Source organism: Lycium ferocissimum, chromosome 7, assembly GCF_029784015.1.
Source record: "Lycium ferocissimum isolate CSIRO_LF1 chromosome 7, AGI_CSIRO_Lferr_CH_V1, whole genome shotgun sequence".
In the NCBI taxonomy this organism is placed as follows: domain Eukaryota; kingdom Viridiplantae; phylum Streptophyta; class Magnoliopsida; order Solanales; family Solanaceae; genus Lycium; species Lycium ferocissimum.
Window position 1 is genome coordinate 49,531,610 of NC_081348.1, and position 18,162 is coordinate 49,549,771.

Below are 18,162 nucleotides of genomic sequence, written 5' to 3' on the forward strand. Positions count from 1 at the left end.
ACCACAAAACGAGTGGTCTTGAATTTGTTACCCCGTTTGTCCTACCCACAAATATTCAACTTCAAAAGTCAAAAGTGTTGAAGTTTTTTCCATGAGCAAGCAGGGGTTAAAAATTCAAGATAACTCATTTTGGCTTAATGCGTATACGGCCCCTTAAACTTGCCCCTTTTTTTTTTTTTTTTTTTCATTTGGGCACCTCAACTAAGTGTTGTTCCTATTGAACCTCTGAACTCGTCCTCAAGTGTGTATATCAAATACAATCCGATTTACATAGTATTCCATCTTCAATGTAGCAACATGCTAATACATATTTTAATTTAATTATGTCATCTTTTAGCTAAGATTAGCAGCAATGAGGGAGAGAATAACTCTTAATTAAGCTGGCAGTGGAAGAGCAGAACCAGCAGAAACCGACACATCCATGACCTAAAGAATAACTTACCACATGTCTAAAATATTACTCCATCTTCATTTCCCCAATATAATTTATCTTTCTAATAAAAATCAGATTTAGGAGGTTTGATAGAAACACTTGAGGACGAGTTCAGAGGTTTAGTAGGAACAACACTTAGTGGAGGTATCAAAATGAAAAGAAAAAAAAGGACAAGTTTACGGGGCTGCATATGCATTAAGCCAACCCATTTTTTCAAAGCCATTGGATGTAATTTCCAGTTAAACAAGTAACAACAACCCTAAAAGTGGATATTGGTACACTTAACCCGTTAAGATTCATACATCGCCCCAATGGACCAGTCCATAATTTTTATATGAACAAATTGCACTGTTTGTGCTTTAACTGGGCTGGTCTTTGATATTTGTCCTTCAAATGGTCTTTAATTTTTGGTCTTCAAAATAGAACTTATGCCTAGTGGGGCAAAACATTTTTAAGAGAAAAAGTTATACGCGAAATAATTTATGCAATATTATAATGAGAAAATATAAATTTATGCTCCGTGGAAAAGTTGTTTCTCTTGAGGACAAAAAATTAAAGACCACCAATTTGAGAGACAAAAATTAAAGACCAACGTCTTTGAAGGGTATCTTGCAAATGACCCAAAGGATCTTATTATTAGGCCCATTGAAATGCTGGGCCAGGCCCAAACTATATAATACTCAGAGCCCAAGTTCCTAAACTAGAAATTGCATCAAACTGTAAAACATTTTGGGATCTTCATAAGTCACGTAGGAATTAAATTATGGACCAAAAGTTAGGTAGGAAATAAGTTATGTGGTTGTATAGTATTTTTCAGATTTTGTTAAGTGTTAAAAGTTTTGCCGTGTCCGACATTACTTGTGTAATATACATGTTCTAAGCGAAATTTAAACTTATACAGCACGGAAAGGATTGAAGGGCAAGCAAAAATTAAAGACCAAATTTGAGGGACAAAAATTAAAGACCACAAATAGATCATTTATGCGAATGAGCCCTCTCTCATTCATACACCAGCCTAATGGACTAAGTCCACAATTAGCATTTGTTGAAGAATCTTATTAGGCCCTTTGAAATACTGGGCCGGGTCGGGCCCAATATATATATTGAAAAGAGCCCAACTTTCTAAACTGGAAATTGCCTCAAAACATTTTGCGATCTTCAACTGGAGCTCGGTTTTAATGGGAGACAATAACAGCGATACACCATCGGCGGCCAAAATCGCCGCTCAGGAAGATGCACTACTCAAGCAATTCTTCGCTGAAGTTAGTGAAGTTGAACGCAATAACGAAGTTAACAGGTTTATAGAAATATTTGTTATGTTAATTGTAATTCTAGTTCTTCCTGTTTTTTCTTTCTAAGTGTTACAAGGCGTGTAGTTTTACCCTAATTTGGAGTAATTTTAGTGCAATAACCAAGTTAACAAGTGAATCTCTATTTTGCTGTCTATATATGCACATATTTATGGAAATTTTTGTTATATTAATCCATTGTAATTATAGTACTTCATCTTTGCGAATTCGAACATTTCCTGTTTTCCTTTCTAGGTTGTTATTTAGTTGTTTTTTGTTTGCATGTTCATATTTCGTGTAGTTTTACCCTAATTTGGACGAGTAATTTAGGCGATCACGAAGTTAAGAGGTTCATCTCTATTTCGCTGTCTATATATATGCACATATTTATGGATTTTTTTTTTTTGATGAAGTAAGAATATTATTAACAAGAAGGGCATTAACTAGCCCGTATACCAAAAAGTAGAAAATCCTACCAGAATACATGATTTCTACGAAAGTCGCCCAATCATCTATACAAAAAGTGACCTCATGGGTGCACCAAAAAGAAATAAGGGAAAAGAGGCTATTTCTCAAGTGTATGATATCTTTCTCTATTCCATCAAAAGCTCTCTTGTTCGTCTCACTCCATATGGTCCACATCAAAGCTAAAGGGGCAACTTCACATGCCCTGCATCTCCTCCTCCGTCTTCTACGAGCCCAGCTAAACATGTTTTCTTGCACATTTCTCGGCATTACCCACTCGAAACCAAACCATCTCATCAACTCCCCCATAGTGAAGATGCTACACGGCAATGTAAAAGTAGGTGATCTACATCTTTCCCTGATTCGTTGCACATGAAACACCAACTAACGCAAGTAATCTTCTTCTTCTTTAAGTTCTCCGCTGTCAAGATCACCCCCCTCGTTGCTAACCAAGTGAAGATGCATACTTTCTTGGTACTTTAGGGATCCATATCAAGGTATATGGGAAAACAATCTCCTCTCTCACCAAAAGCTTCACATAATAAGATTTAACGAAAAAGGCGTTGTTCCCCCGTTTCCCATTTCCAAACATCCTGACAACCAATAGTAATTTTTTGTTGGTTGACCAAACTAACCAAGTTTTGAAATTCTCCAACTTCCCAGTCTTGCAAGTTTCTTCTAAACCTCAAATCCCAAAACACTTCTCCCCCTTGTAAACTCCATAATTGTAAAACCGACATCCTTTTTTGGCAAGAAATCCTATACATGTTAGGAAAAGTGAGTTTCAAAATATTGTTTCCACACCGTGACTCCAAAAATTCACCCTACTTCCCTCACCCACTCGAAAAGAAGTATTCTCGTTGAACTCTTCCCACTCCTTTAAAATATTTCTCCATAGCCCACACCCGTATGGAAGTGGGGCATTTTTAGTCCTCCACACCCTTCCATAACCCCATACTTCTCCGCAATCCCCCCTCCAAAAAGCATTTACCTCTACCCCAAGTCTCCATAGCCACTTTCCTAAAAGCGCCTTGTTAAAGACCCTTAGATCTTTAATTCCAAGACACCCCAACATTTTGGTGTGGTTACAAACTTTCAATCCACCAAATGGAACTTCTTTCTCCTCTTGAGCCATTCCACAAAAAATCTCTTTGCACTTTTTCCAACTTCTCAGTAACACTAACAGGAGCTTGTAGCAAAGACATGAAGCATGTAAGAGTGCTTGACAACATGCTCTTAGTTAACACTTCCCTCCCCACTTTGGAAAAGTACCTCTTCTGCCAGCCTGCAAGTCTTTTTGCTGCCCTCTCTATCACCGGATTCCATGCCACTTTGTCTTTATTAGATGCTTCTAGGGGTAGCCCCAAATAAGTGGTTGGTGGAGCCCCAACTTTGCAATTCAAAACATGTGCTAGAGCCTCGACATGCTCCACCTCGCCAATTGGTATGATCTCGCATTTTCGAAGATTGATTTTTAGCCCTGCCGCCACCTGGAACGATGTTACACTTGTCTCAAATAGGATAATTGGAATTTGTCAGCATTGCAAAACACAGGAGTGTCGTCTGCAAACAAAAATGGGCACCCTCACCGCACTTTGGCCACCTACCGCAGCAGCAAAACCCCTCAAATATTCACCGGCCATCGCTCTATCCATCAACTCAAAGCTTCCATAACTAAAATGAACAACATAGGGGATAGAGGGTTCCCTGTCTCACTCCTCTCGAGCTTCCAAAATAGCCACATGGATTTCCATCCACCAAAATAGAATATTTAGCCGCAGAGATACAAAAACTGATCCATTCCTCCATCTTGCACCAAATCTCATCTTCAAGATAATGAAATCCAAAAACTCCCAGTTGACATGGTCATAGGCCTTCTCAAGATCCAGTTTGCATAATATTCCTGGTTCTCCTTGCTTGCATCTTGAGTCAACCACTTCATTGGCTACCAGTGCTGCATCTAGAATTTGTCTACCTTCCACAAAAGCATTCTGAAAAGTAGAAACTGTTTCATCCAAGACCTTCTTTAGTCTATTAGAAAGTACTTTAGAAATAATCTTATAGATGCTTCCCACTAGGCTAATAGGTCTGTAATCCATGATACTCGAAGCTCCCTCTTTTTTCGGAATAGTGACAACAAATGAGGCATTAAGGCTTTTCTCGAACTACCCCCCTAACCTGGAAAGCCTCAATAGTCTCCAACACCTCATCCTTTACAATACTCCAACACTGCTTAAAGAATGCTAGAGTGAAACCATCAGGTCCCGGAGCTTTATCCCCAGCACAACTGTCGACTGCCTCCTTCACCTCCTCTTCCCGCATAGCCCTGTCTAGACACCCCCTTTTATCCTCCCCTATTTGTTTAAATTCTAAACCCCCCAATCTAGGCATCCATTCTGTCTCCTCCTTCAACAAATGCTCATAGAACCCCACAATTGCATCTCCTACCTCCTCTTCCCCCTCATGTACTACCCCATCTATCTCCAACGATTCTATGTAGTTTATCCTCCTATTGGCCGCCGCTACCCTGTGAACTTTGTTTGTATTCGAGTCTCCCTCCTACAACCATAAGACCCTTGATTTTTGCCTCCAACTTGTCTCTTGAGCTAACGCCAACGAATCTTGCTCTCTCTTTACCTCCTCTTTTCTCAGTCTTTCCCCTTCCACCAACTCCCTCCCCCGCTCAACCCTCTCCAGTTCACCCACTTCATGAATTAGTTCATTCATCTTCTCGTCAACCCTCCCAAACACCTCCCTGTTCCACATCCTAATATCCCTCGTAAGCAATTTCAATTTTTTCGCAAGTCGAAAAGATGGGTTCCTCACAACCACATAACTATTCCACCACCCCGCTATTCTACCGCCAAAGTCCGCCACCCTCAACCACATATTCTCAAATCTGAACGGGGCTCTGACTCTCCTTCCTCTCCCACCATCTAGCATGATGGGCGAGTGATCAGAAGTCAGTCTTGGCAGAGGAACTTGGATCACGTTCGGAGACATCTCCCCCCAAGAAGCAGACACCAAGAATCTGTCAACTCTCGATCTAGAAGAAGAATCTTCTGATCTAGACCAAGTGAAAGAGGCACGTGTCAAAGGAAGGTCAACAAGAGGTTGGTTATCAATAAATTCTGAGAACTCCTCCATAGCCCTTGTAATCACCCTACTCCACTCCCTTTCCTCCGGATACCTGATAGTCTTAAAATCCCCTCGCAACACCCAAGGAATATCCCACTCCCCCATAACATTCATCATCTACTCCCAGAACATCACCTTCTATCCCTGCCCCACAGGACCATACACTCCCCCGAACCCCCACTCCACCATGTTCCAACAATCCCGAAATCTTGCTGCTTAACAAAACTCCCCTTTCTTTGTCTCCACACATTCAACTTTTCTCTCATCCCATAATAAGAGAATCCCTCCCGCATTCCTCCTGTCAGAAATAGGCTCATACTTCACAGATCTTGCTTCCCCCCCCCCCCCCCCCACCCCACAACAAAAAAACATTCTAACAGTGCAATCAGTCATGACTTCCATTTTAGTTTCTTGCAAACAAACAATGTCCGCCCCCCAGTCCCTAAGTCCAACCTTGATGATGGCCCTTTTATTAGGTTCATTCAACCCCCTCATCAATTGCGCTTCTATTCTTCATTGATGTGAATTTGTATTGTTTTATCCTCTGGATGCTTCAATGGAACAGCTTTAGTTACAACTTACTAGCAAGGAATGTAGTTTCATCCTGATCAAATAAAACTGTTACAAGCAAGGACTGTAGTTTTACCCTAATTTGGCAAGTAATTTTAGCGTGAGCTTTGATAAGAAGATGCTACGAGTTAAGGCTGGTTGGATACTTTACCTTATTATTTAGTCGGTTTTGTTTGCATGTTCTTATCTTCCTGTGTATAATTGTGACAAGTGAGATATGTAGTTTTACCCTAATTTTGGACGAGTAATTTTAGCGTGAGCTTTGATAAGAAGATGCTTAAGGCTGGTAGGATACTTTACCTTGTTAGTAAGTCTAGTAAATTAGTTTATAAGGCTTATGAAACCTTAATTGCATAAAAAAAACCTTAATTTCATTGGCAAACGAATCCATGTTTCTACGATGATTTGAGATGTTAAATTAAGCAGTATGGAGGAGAGCTTCGACGTATTAAAAGGAAGAAGAAATAAAGATGTCATGCTGGGTTTAATGATTTATGTTTGAATCATGAAGACAACTCTTCATCATGGTCGATGAGGCCAAGAACTCCATAAAGCTGAAATTGCTTTCATGGATGTATAACATGGATATCAACTGAGAACCACCTCTCTCTATTTATAAATGGAAATCCGTGGGCTATTTTTCAACTTAAACGGATTTAAGTCTAATGGGTACCTTATACCTCGTCCAATTCCATCGGGTTATGGAAGCATTAAGATTGATGATAAGTGATGCAAACAAATAAAGAATGGATAAAGGTGCTTTGGCATTGAATAGTTTGTAAAAGGCATAATACATCACTACCTCCTGAACTTGGCACTGTTTATTCTGTGCATACCTAAACTACTTTTAGTCATAATTAGCCCTTGCTATTGGCTATTTGATAGCCTCGACATCTTCTAAGTGTCAACAAAAACGTACTCGGTGTACTCCCACTAGTGGAGTTCTAGGGAGGGTGGTGTATACGCAAACCTTACCCCTTCCTTGTGAAGGTAGAGAGGCTGTTTCCGATAGATCCTCGTGTTAACCTGGTACTTCGTTATAGAATACTAGGATCAACTATTTTTTTTCTCTGGTTGTTGTAACAGCCTCATTATCACTTGTCTGGTTATCTCTTTATTGTTATTGATGCTTAAGCTATACTTTTTCTTTATAATAATGTGTTTGAGTGTGTCGTATATCTTAGTGTGTTTTCTTTTGATATGGGTTTGTTTGGTCAAAACAATTTATTCTATATCTTATTTTTATCATTCTAGGTTGTCATAATCTGGGTGCAAATTTAAAAACTGTGCAGGATCCTTTCATGCTTCAAGTTGAATCCGTTTGACTATCTTAACTTGCGCTTTGATTCATCCATAGATGAAGTCAAAAAGCAGTATCGCAAGGTGTAAATTTGTCAAAACATTTTCTGTTTCACTCAAACCATTCCTTTATTCTGTCAAGTTATCTAATATGTTGACTTGAATTACCTGCAGTTATCTTTGCTTGTTCATCCTGACAAGTGCAAGCATCCACAAGCGAAGGAGGCATTTGGCGGTGAGGAAGATGCTCTCTCTGTGTGCCATTTTATTCGATTCCATTTATTTTAGTTAGTTTCTGGAGTGAAGGATTATTCTTTTTTTTTTTTTCCCGAACTCTTTTTGGTAGGATAAATTTGCCGAATTAATGGGATTGCGCACTTCCTATAGCATTTTAACTGCAAGATATATAACTATCCATTATGAATTCTGGGTGTAGTTTTAGTGAATTTGTTGAAACTACCTTCAAGAAACCTCATTGTCAAATGTTAATTATAGCAGAAGCTTTGTCTTTTTGAACAAAGCCAAGAAATGTGGCTCAAGGATAACTCTCCAATTGGTTCAATGAACTTGCAGAACTAAGACAAGAAATGGGGCTCAAGGATAACTCTCTAATTGGTTCGAGGAACTTGCAGTTCATTTTTTTCAGTATTTAATGACTCGTGGTTGCTGATGAAATGCAGCACAGAGTAATATTTCACAGTTTTCATCACTTAAGATCATGCTAAGCAATTATTTTTTGGAGCACTGCATCTCAGTTCAGTTCTGTTGTCTATATGAATCCTCACTATTGTATTCCCACCACGTCCTCTCTTTCAATTGAGCTGATCGCCGTATATGGTTCGTCTTGCATACAAATTCTTCGGGTCCCACCAAGAACATTTCTTCCCTTAAGCGTAAAACTTCAAATTGTAAGGTGTCTTAAGATTTAAACCTCAAATTGTTAGGTGTTTCCATATCTCTTTATTCTTATAAATTGGAATCAAATACTCTTTCTCCGCTCTTCTGGCATCCTACCACTTAGCATTGAGTAGCTTATTGCACCACTCAGCTCCAACCTCTTCAAGACACTTCCAAACTTCTATGGGAAACTGTCTGGTCGACAAGCTTTTTTAATTCTCATACTGTGACCACTAAGTCCACTATTTTAAAAACATGAAATCATCTTGATACTTACTTTTACAGGTAGAGTTCATTAAGAGAGCCTCCTCCATTCACATTCTTACCAAATTTTGTTTTGTACAACCATACGACTAGAATGTCTTCATAGGAACTGGTTGTTTGGACTTAGACTTGCATTGAACTAGATTTTCTTGTAAAGGCAGAGTACGTGTGACATGAGTGTGTTGTTTTTATTTGAGTTACTTTTAAGGTGACATCATTCTGCATATCAAATTATTTTTTTAACCAGCAAACATTGTTATCATTAAAATATCACCGTTAAAAAATTCATAAAAGATATCTAATGTTGTAATAGGCTTTTCTTTCAAGAAGAATGTCAAGTATTAAGAATCCACTTTCGAAGACACTGCATAGGTATATGTGCAATCTTTGTCCTGTTGCTGTTTCTTGTCGCATTAGTGCGACATCAGTTTAAATAGCCGTTTGGAGTGAGAATTTCCCCCTCGTTTATTGGGAGAAACATTGTACTAGACATGTTGAGTCAGACAGAATTAGAAGCAGCAACGGATTGTTCCATAGAGGAGTTAAAGCCTTTCCTGATTGTTAAAATTAGTCTTTTAAAGCTTAATCATAGTTTTGTAGAGAGAAATTCTGATAAATTTGCTGTTTTACTGTTTGGGTAGGTTAACACCATTCTAAATTTTTCCGCTTCCTCGTGGAAAGTTTTTATCCAATTCAATCTCATTTTATATGCAGCATTAGCAAAAGCCCAGCAGTTATTACTCAACCCGCAGGAGAGGGATTATATTCTGAACCAGGCTAATGCAGCAAAAGGTCGGTTGTCCTTTTTCTTTGTCTTGTTCTCTTGTTTTCCTTTCCTGCTTGTCACATAGTCACTGTATCTTTTAAGGAGATTGAAACTGCTTCTGGTATTATTCTGTGGTGGACATTGTCCAAAGTTTCTTTTTTGTATATTTGGTTGTTACTTATGTGGGAAGAGTAACACATAAGTGCTTTCTTTTGTTTGGTATTGTAAGTCTTGTTTTGTCACTAAGTGGAAACTATATTGTTCTTCATTCTGTCGTATCTTTTTTATGGCTTGTGTCTAAGACTGAAACAACTCTATGTTTCACCTTCCCTTCTTGGGTATGAGTACAGAAGAGCTGAGAGCAAAGCGGAAGAAGGAGCTTAAGAAAGATACTGCTAGTAAACTGAAATCAATGGTTACTGAGGTAATTATCTCTGATAGGCTCTTCTGCAATGTCTTCTCATCAGATTTTGTCTAACTTGAATGTCAATTGATTAGCTGGAATTGGTGTCCCTGGATTTCAAATGGGGAATCGTCTCCCTGATGTTTTCTGTAGCTTTGGATGGCCATTTTATTTCTTGACATTGAGAACCTTCTTGACATTGAGAACCGTGTTAATCATTGCCCAACACACAACCACCTTAAACTGTGCTTGTATGCCACCTTGATTTACTATAAGCAACTAGATGTGTTTTGGACTAACTAGATGTGTTTTGGACTAACTTTCTCTCACCTATCTGCTAGTGCAACTTTGTTGAATTCCTCATGTTTTCTAACCCAAAGGTTGAGATCACGGAATGTTTGTTAGTAGCAGTTAATTGAACGTTTAGGAAAATATGTATAACCATGAAATTTATTTTCTTAATTTGAGATGTTGATTTTTTTTACTAAAGGGAAAATTTGACGAAGAGTATGAGCAATCAGAAGAATTCCAGCATCAGCTGAAGTTGAAGGTTAAAGAAATATTGACGGACCAAGAATGGAGGAGGAGAAAAATGGCAATGAGGGTAGTTATACCAGCTGTTTCACTTATCTGTCATCTCTTTAGATTTTCACTGAGACTTTATATATTGATGTTGTGTAGATATCAGAAGAGGAAGGTCGCTTGAAGAAAGATGAGGAAGAAACAAAAGAGATGTGGAAAAGAAAGCGAGAGCATGAGGAGCAGTGGGAAGGAACTAGAGAAAAGAGGGTTAGTTTTCAATGCATTATGTACCTTTCTGTTTCCAGATACATGAACCTTACAAAGTCTGACTTATATTTCGGTCGTATATATATATATATATATATCTAGTCAGTTGTCTAGTGTTGGTTCACAGCTCGTCTTGTTAGAAAAGGTTCCCATGATATATTTTGGAATATTTGTTCATCTGAAGTGTTCTTTCTTTAAAATAATTCCGCGTGGTCAAAGTTATACTAACTACTTAATAGTCTTGCTTCTTGATTGTTGTTTAGATTATATGTGCAGTTTTATGTACATTTTCTGCATGAGGTATTACCTATCGTGTATCCTCTGGTTGTATTTGATGTGGTTATAACAGAATTTTGATGTGATTTAGCATAAAATCTCTGAAATTACTACTTCAAGAAAGTTGCATCTAGTGTATACTTGTATTTGTCTAAGATTAAAGTATTTATTGGTCCGCTTTTGTTGTAAAATGACCAGAAAAAAAAAAGGTGATTCCTTCATTTTTAGGGTTTTGGGGGGGGGGGGGGGGGGGGATTGGTTTCTTTCTGATTCTGCTAATCATAGGGCATCTTAGCTCTTAGCTAAGACAGGATGTATGATGTTACAAGAGCCGAGCATATGATGCTTCCGGTTTCAGGAACATGAGGAAGTTGTTGACAATTGTTTATGAACTTAAGTGGTTTAGATCATCTATTATGTCAGTATAATTTTTCTTCTAGGACTGTACTTTGAAGCTTTTGGGGTCTTGTTATAGTTCTTTGAATTGAGTTCGCTTTTCTGGTAGCTGATCTTCAATTCTCCTTGTCATCAGGTGTCCAGTTGGAGAGACTTCATGAAGGGAGGAAAGAAGGTAAGACTGATTATCACTTGTACTGCAATCACTTGATACTTTTCCTATGTGAAGGTTATTTAGGGGAAAGTATATAGATTTGAAGAGAATGTGAGTGAACAAGCTTTTTGTGCTTCTGCAGGTGAAGAAAGGAGAAATCCGGCCTCCAAAGTTGAAAACAGAAGACCCCAATAAATCTTACGTTCAAAGACCTGTGAAACGAGGTTAAACACATGTACTCAATTAGTTCTGGTACAACGATATTTACAGCTTGAACTTAAGCTATCGTGGAGTATAAGCTTCACACTTGTATCAATTTGTATCTGTAGCAAACTTAATCATTCTGCAACAAAATTTATGTTGCACCCTATTTAGATGTATATTAAGTTAGACATGGACAGAGAAGGCGAGCCCTCGTTATTCTTTTCTGCAACATATTGGCTCCATGGATGTTGCATTTGACATAAATTTCTGTCTATGGGGCTGAATCCTGGGAATTCTTTTGAAGCCCTTTTTTTTTTTTTTAAAACAAACACCACAACTTGAAATATGAGTCTCTATAAATCCAACAATCTGAAAAGTATTGTAGGAATTGGCGCTTATAACACTTCTCATCCATTGTTGAAAAATAGCTATTGCCATGAAGTTCAAGGTTTTACAGGGAGAAAACTACTTCTATGTAGGGACCAACTAATATGTTGTAAAACTGTAAGGAAAGGATCATCAATTGCATCATTCTATCCCAGGTAACTTCAATCAATGTTTTTTCCAAAAATTATTGTACTACATTTCCATCAAGATTTTTGCTATAAACGACGCTGTCTATTTTTAAAGTATTTATGCCGCGTAGCTCATACTGTGTATAAGCAGATTAAGCCCATATTTATGTATGAAAACCTTTTTTACACTATTATTTATACAAGGTTAATACATTATGTATAATGTTTTTCCCTAGGTATAATGTTGTATAATGTTGTGTAATATTGTATATTGGCTTACGTAACGTAAATATTTTCAAAATCTGTGTATTTCCTAGTTACCACGATATAAAAGATAGAATTCTTTAATATGAAAATCAAGGATAAAAGACATAAGGTTATTCCAGGAAAAACACAATTGTAGAAAAACACAATTGTAGAAACTTCACTTTCCTACTTTCAAAGTGGGGAATGCCTCTTCACATGAGTCATAGGCAAATATGAAAAGGACGCAAGACAATTGACAAAAGCAGTGTCACTAAAGCAATAAACAAAACAACAAAGTTAAACTCAAGTTAAAAGATTTTTTTATGGATGTATTAAGCCAAAAATCAAATCTTTTTGGACATGTCTGTATTTTTCCAGTACAAACTTTCTAGTTAGAAATAAAGAAGGACCACGATATAAAAGAGAGAATTCTGTAATATGAAAATCAAGGATAAAAGACATAAGGTTATTCCAGGAAGCACAATTGTAGAAACTTCACTTTCCTACTTTCAAAGTGGGGAATGCATCTTCACAAGAGGCATAGGCAAATATGAAAAAGACAGCAACACAATTGACAAAAGCAGTGTCACCAAATCAATAAAAAAACAAAACAACAAAGTTAAACTCAATAATGGAAGACATAGACATTGTACTCCACAACAGCATCACCAGTCTTGAAATCAAAAGTATGAGTCTTTGCCTGAGCATAGCCACGAGAAAACCTGAAAAGCCCACTGCCGCCAACGATTGGCATCTCCCGGACAGCCGACATCACCGAGTTCCTGCCCAAAACACTTAGGCTACTCCCATTATACTTGCCTTCAACAAAAGCAAAGTTGAGAACCATCAATAAACCAACATCATTGAGTGAGGCTTGTGCATAGATCCCTTGTGCTCTTCCAACAAGTTTGGAGTTTGGCTCTGGTCCAACGGTTAAAGGGTCATCGATCATAGCCATAAGGCCGAATCCAGTGGCCGACTGGTTGGTCATGGCAGCTTCCACTATTTTCACGGCCGTGGGGTTTTTCCCACTTACTATGTCATGAAAGTAGAAGTGAAGGTGGCTAAGTTTCTCTCTCTTTAGGCCCATTGATTTCTTCGATAGTTTTCTGGAGAATTCATGAGAGTTCCCATGCGTAATGATTGAAAGGACAAGGAGGAGGAGTATAATGGAAGAAAGTTTCTGAAAGTTGCAAAGTTTAGTCATGGTTGCTAAGCAAGTTCAAGAATGGAGCTAGGTACTACATATATATAGCGGAGTAACAAGTTTAGTCTATGCGCGTGCATTAAATGAGTCCAAGGCCCCGTTTGTCCATACATATTAATTTTTTTTTTTTTTTTTTTTTTTGAAATTTTGGAGTTAGAGTTGGAGTTGTGTTTGGTAATTTTTTTGAAATTGTAGTTTTTGGTGAAATGTAGTAGTAAAAAAAAGTAAAAAAAGTGAATTTTTTGAAAAATAAATTTTTTGAGTTTTTGGTATTAAAATAAAAGTTGTATTCGAAATTCTCATAATTTTTTCGGAAAAAAGTGAAACACGAATTCGAATAAAGTGAATAATTCTTATGGCCAAAAAAAAAAAGCTAAATATATTTTATAAAAAAATATATATATATATAAAATTTGTGGTTTGTTATATATATATATATATATATATCGTTAAATTAACAACTCATAAAGTTCCCAATATTATTATGTCTTAAATGTACCACTAAACAACTTAACGGTCCAAATATGCCCCTTGTATTAATTGTGAAAGCCCCGTAAAGGTATATTTAAGAGGTATATTTGAAAATTTTCAATTGCTTAAAAGGGCATACTACAAATTATCACAGTTTTTAAATAAAGATAGTACCAAATTTTCCTGATTTTCTCTTTCTAACCATAGGAGGCACTTTTCCAGAAAATTGGTCAAAATTTAAAGGAATTTTTATCCTTTCTTGAAGAATCTCATGAATAATAAGCTTTGGTCTTTTTCTTGTTCATCATCTGAAGATGATATATATATATATATATATATATATATATATATATATATATATATATATATATATATATTTGTAACGGGAAAGAAAAAGTCAAATTATGTCTAATTTGAGAAATTAGTGATTCAGGGTCTGCAAAGTTTGCCTCAAAAGATTATTACTCCGAATTTATGTGGATCCTATCATTACAAAATTTCACTTTTACAATCTTAATGAAATTATTATGTTTTAAATATTTCAAAAAGCTTTTTTTGTTCTTAAACTTTGTAAACAACTTAAGACGGGAGTATAATTTTATAATTTATATGTATTTTTTTAGTTTGAACATGCATTTTATGATTTTTATCTCTATTTTTTTTATAATCTCTGAAATACTTTTTTCTATAACACAAGTTTTAATTATTTTTTTAATTTTATTTTCGTCAATGGTCCTTTATAAAAGTCCTTTAAAATTTTATATTTTAATGAAAAACTTAAGAATATTTCAGTCATTTTAACTGAAAGGGTATTTATTAGTTCTTTTTACCAATTACACTAATTTCATATTATCTAATTCAATAATTTTAATAAAACACGCAGTTGCTTAGTTATAAAATCACTTTAAAGTCTAAAAGTTCTTATAAACACTTGATAATTATCAACTACTTTTAATAAATTAAACCCAAATATAGCTTTTGATTTATTTTCTATGAGTTTTCTTTCTTTTACTCTTCGTCGTCCGAAAATAAAAAATTTTGATTTACCCCGTCCCCCCCCCCAAATATTAAATAGGCCCACAAAATAAAAAAATAAAAAATTTTGGGTCCCCCTAAAAGTGAAACTCACTACATCCAAACTCTTGACCTCAGAACAAAATCCAAGCAATATTAAAAAAAAAAAAATGAATTAAAAAAAAAAATAAACAATGTTAAAAAAAAATTGTGGGCCTCATATTAAACACCATGCGTATCGGTAGGCAAACACTAATATAATAAAGTTTTAAATACGGATCAAATGTTATATTAATCGTCTTTTGAACATAGTATCCCATATGACAAAATCAAGCAATATATATATATAAAAAAAGAGTTAATCTCATATTAAAAAAATAAACAATGTCAAAAAAAAGTTCGGACTTTTTATTACTTTTAATTTAAAGTTTTAGATACGGAGCACGATAAAATGAGTTAAACGAAAAATATTTACTAAAAAAAAAAAAAATGAATCCCGTATTAAAAAAAATAAACAATGTTAAAAAAAAAATTGTGGGCCTCATATTAAACACCATGCGTATCAATAGCAAACACTAATATAATAAAGTTTTAAATACGGAGAAAAAATGTTATGTTAATCGTTTGAACATGAGATCCATATTGACAAAATCAAGCAATATATATATATAAAAAAAAGAGTTAATCTCATATTAAAAAAATAAACAATGTCAAAAAAAAAGTTCTAGTATTATATTATAATAAAGTTTTAGATGCGAGCACAATAAAATGAGTTAAACGAAAAATATTTACTAAAAATTTAAAAATAGAAGTTCTTCTGTGGCCCCATATTAAACACCACCAGTATTAAAAAAAAAAAAAAAAAAAAAAAAAAAAAAGTGGAACCCACCACATCCAAACTCTTCGGAAAAAAATGTGGTTTACCATATATATTAAACAACAACTAATATTAAAAAAAAATGAATCCTATTGAAAAAACAAACAATGTTAAAAAAAAGTGCTTAGAAAATCAAACAATTAAATCAATAATGATGGATTCCTATAAATAATATCAACCCATTATTGGTGGGAGCACAAAATTTCAACATACTTAAAATACTTATATATTAAAATAAGATAGAATTTAATTACTTTTTCATTTTTCCTTACTCTAATAAATGTGAAAAGAGATTAATGTCATAAAAGAAAAAATAATATTAAATAGAGATCAAATAATTAATAAGGTAAATTAGTGAAATTCTAATTCTAATTGACGTTTCCTTAAAAAACATGTAAAAAACAACATGACAAGTAAAATGAGTTAAACAAAAAATATTTACTAAAAAATAAAAAATAGAAATTCTTCATTTAAATAGAAAATCAAATTTCTATGTTTCATCTTAAACATATAAAATTAATATAATAATTAGAATTAGAATTATCCAAATCAAATTTTGATAAAAAAAATTATATCTTTACTATTTTTTTTTATAGAAGAGCTCTGAAACATACTATTCGGTCCTATTTTTTTACTTAAGAGTAAAAAAAATCCTTTATATTACCAACTCTTCTAAAAAGTAGATAGAAATGCTTTATTATATTTATTATGTTTTACTAAAATAAATATACTTAAAATATATATATTTAAAAAATAACATACAATTTAATTACTTTTTTTTAATTTTTATTCTTACTCTAATAAATGTGAAAAGAGATTAATATCAAATGAAGATCAAATAATGAATAAGATAAATTAGTCAAATTATAATTCTAATTCGCGTTTCCTTAAAAAACCATGCAAAGACAACATGACAAGTAAAATGAGTTAAAGTATTTACAAAAAATTAAAAAATAGCATTTCTTCGTTTAAATAAAAAATTAATTTCTACTTTGTTTCGTTTCAAACATGTAAAATTAATTTAATAATTTGAATTAATTATCCAAATCAAATTTGATAAAAAATAATAAGTATTTTACACTTTTAAATTAATCGAATTAAAATTGAAAGTATCAAGTTGCTTAAATATTGCTATTATTTTATCTCAAAATCTTTTAAACAAATCTTCTCTTTTAAAAAGTATTAATAAATTTTTGTAGCAAACACGAATAAAATAAAGTCTTAGATACGGAACACTTATTATATTAATCGTATTTTGAACATAGTATGTATGTGTATATATATATATATATATATATATATATATATATATATATATATATATAAATACATAGCTATAATTTGTTGGGCTTTATTTTTATAGGCCATCTAGTTTGACTTATAAGCACTTGAATTGTAAATTATTTGATACTTAGAAAATGCATAAATAAATCAAAATGTATTTATTAGTTAGTTTGATCAACTTATAATTTTAGCCAATCACCATTTAAAGTGTATCATATATGCCTTTAACTTTTGGGAAAACCATACAAAATACTCCTAAAATGTAAAAATTTATCCGAGTACCCCCTCGGCCAAAACCCTTCCTTCATAATACCATTGTGATATACTCATATATTATGATTGTATCATTGAGGACTAATAAAAGGACTGAAGCATACCTACATAATACCATCTTCATTATATTTATCTATCACGATGGTATTACGGATGACTTATGAGTGTCTCATTGAAAGACTGAAGCAGTCCTCCATGATACCATCAAATATATGTATATAAGACGCTAGCAGATACTTAATATATATTCTTTTTGTTTGATATATTATATATATAGATACTTAACCAAATAACAAGAAAAAAAGAGTAAAAAGATAAAAATTCATATGAATTGGCAGATTGAGTTATGACCCGTTTATTAGCTCATTTTAATCCCCACTCCAAGTAGCTTTTTGGTGGCTCAAATAATCCACATATTTATTAACATAACACCGCCCAAATCCAGTGCAACTCTCTCATTTAACAACTTCAATAATTACCGTTTTATAAGTGAAAGACACGGGTTAAAAGGAGACTTTGACTATGTGAAATATTTCTTCCATCTTTATAATCAATCAAGGAGACTTTTAAGTCCACGGAAAAAGAAAAAAGGAAATTTACAAGACCAGGCAGGAATTGTTCTCATTAGATGATGGATAAGTCCAAGTAAAACCAAAAGGAAGAAACTTCTAAGTCCTTAAAGATTTGAATCTTAAGTTTCTTTTAAAATCTTTTTTAAAGAAAATACAGTTTTAATTCTTCTATTATGTAATTTTGCGTCTCTTAATCGGACATTAAATTTTCTATTGTAAGTATGTTTCTAATGATAATAACATTTTTCAGAAAACAAGTTTGGTATTTGATTACGAAAAAATATCTTTCAAGGAAAATATTTTTACCAAATAGAAAAAAAAAATGATTTCCCTAATTTCTTGGCCAAAAGTCATTTTTAA

General features: G+C 34.2%; 2 protein-coding genes across 2 annotated transcripts; one reads left to right on the top strand and one right to left on the bottom strand.

The window, feature by feature from the left end:
* The first annotated feature begins 1,554 nt into the window (after positions 1 to 1,554).
* LOC132065529 (J domain-containing protein spf31-like) lies at positions 1,555 to 11,621 on the top strand. The gene is made up of 9 exons (XM_059458958.1): positions 1,555 to 1,730; positions 7,188 to 7,278; positions 7,369 to 7,429; positions 9,070 to 9,147; positions 9,472 to 9,545; positions 10,015 to 10,128; positions 10,206 to 10,313; positions 11,122 to 11,160; positions 11,282 to 11,621. The coding sequence occupies exons 1-9, from the start codon at positions 1,612 to 1,614 to the stop codon at positions 11,366 to 11,368; spliced, it is 771 nt and encodes a 256-aa protein (XP_059314941.1). The 5' UTR covers positions 1,555 to 1,611; the 3' UTR covers positions 11,369 to 11,621.
* Positions 11,622 to 12,538: 917 nt separating this feature from the next.
* On the bottom strand, positions 12,539 to 13,353 carry LOC132062942 (dirigent protein 22-like). Its single transcript, XM_059455403.1, has one exon. The coding sequence runs from the start codon at positions 13,309 to 13,311 to the stop codon at positions 12,730 to 12,732; it is 582 nt and encodes a 193-aa protein (XP_059311386.1). The 5' UTR covers positions 13,312 to 13,353; the 3' UTR covers positions 12,539 to 12,729.
* Positions 13,354 to 18,162: the final 4,809 nt, after the last annotated feature.

What these genes read in the sequence shown, in the direction of transcription:
- LOC132065529 (XM_059458958.1), top strand. Translation starts at nt 1,612, where the DNA reads ATGGGAGACAATAACAGCGATACACCATCGGCGGCCAAAATCGCCGCT. An exon ending in CGCAATAACGAAGTTAACAG is followed by an intron (nt 1,731 to 7,187) that starts GTTTATAGAAAT and finishes AAAACTGTGCAG; the next exon opens with GATCCTTTCATGCTTCAAGT. An exon ending in GGAGAAAAATGGCAATGAGG is followed by an intron (nt 10,129 to 10,205) that starts GTAGTTATACCA and finishes GATGTTGTGTAG; the next exon opens with ATATCAGAAGAGGAAGGTCG.
- LOC132062942 (XM_059455403.1), bottom strand. Translation starts at nt 13,311, where the DNA reads ATGACTAAACTTTGCAACTTTCAGAAACTTTCTTCCATTATACTCCTC.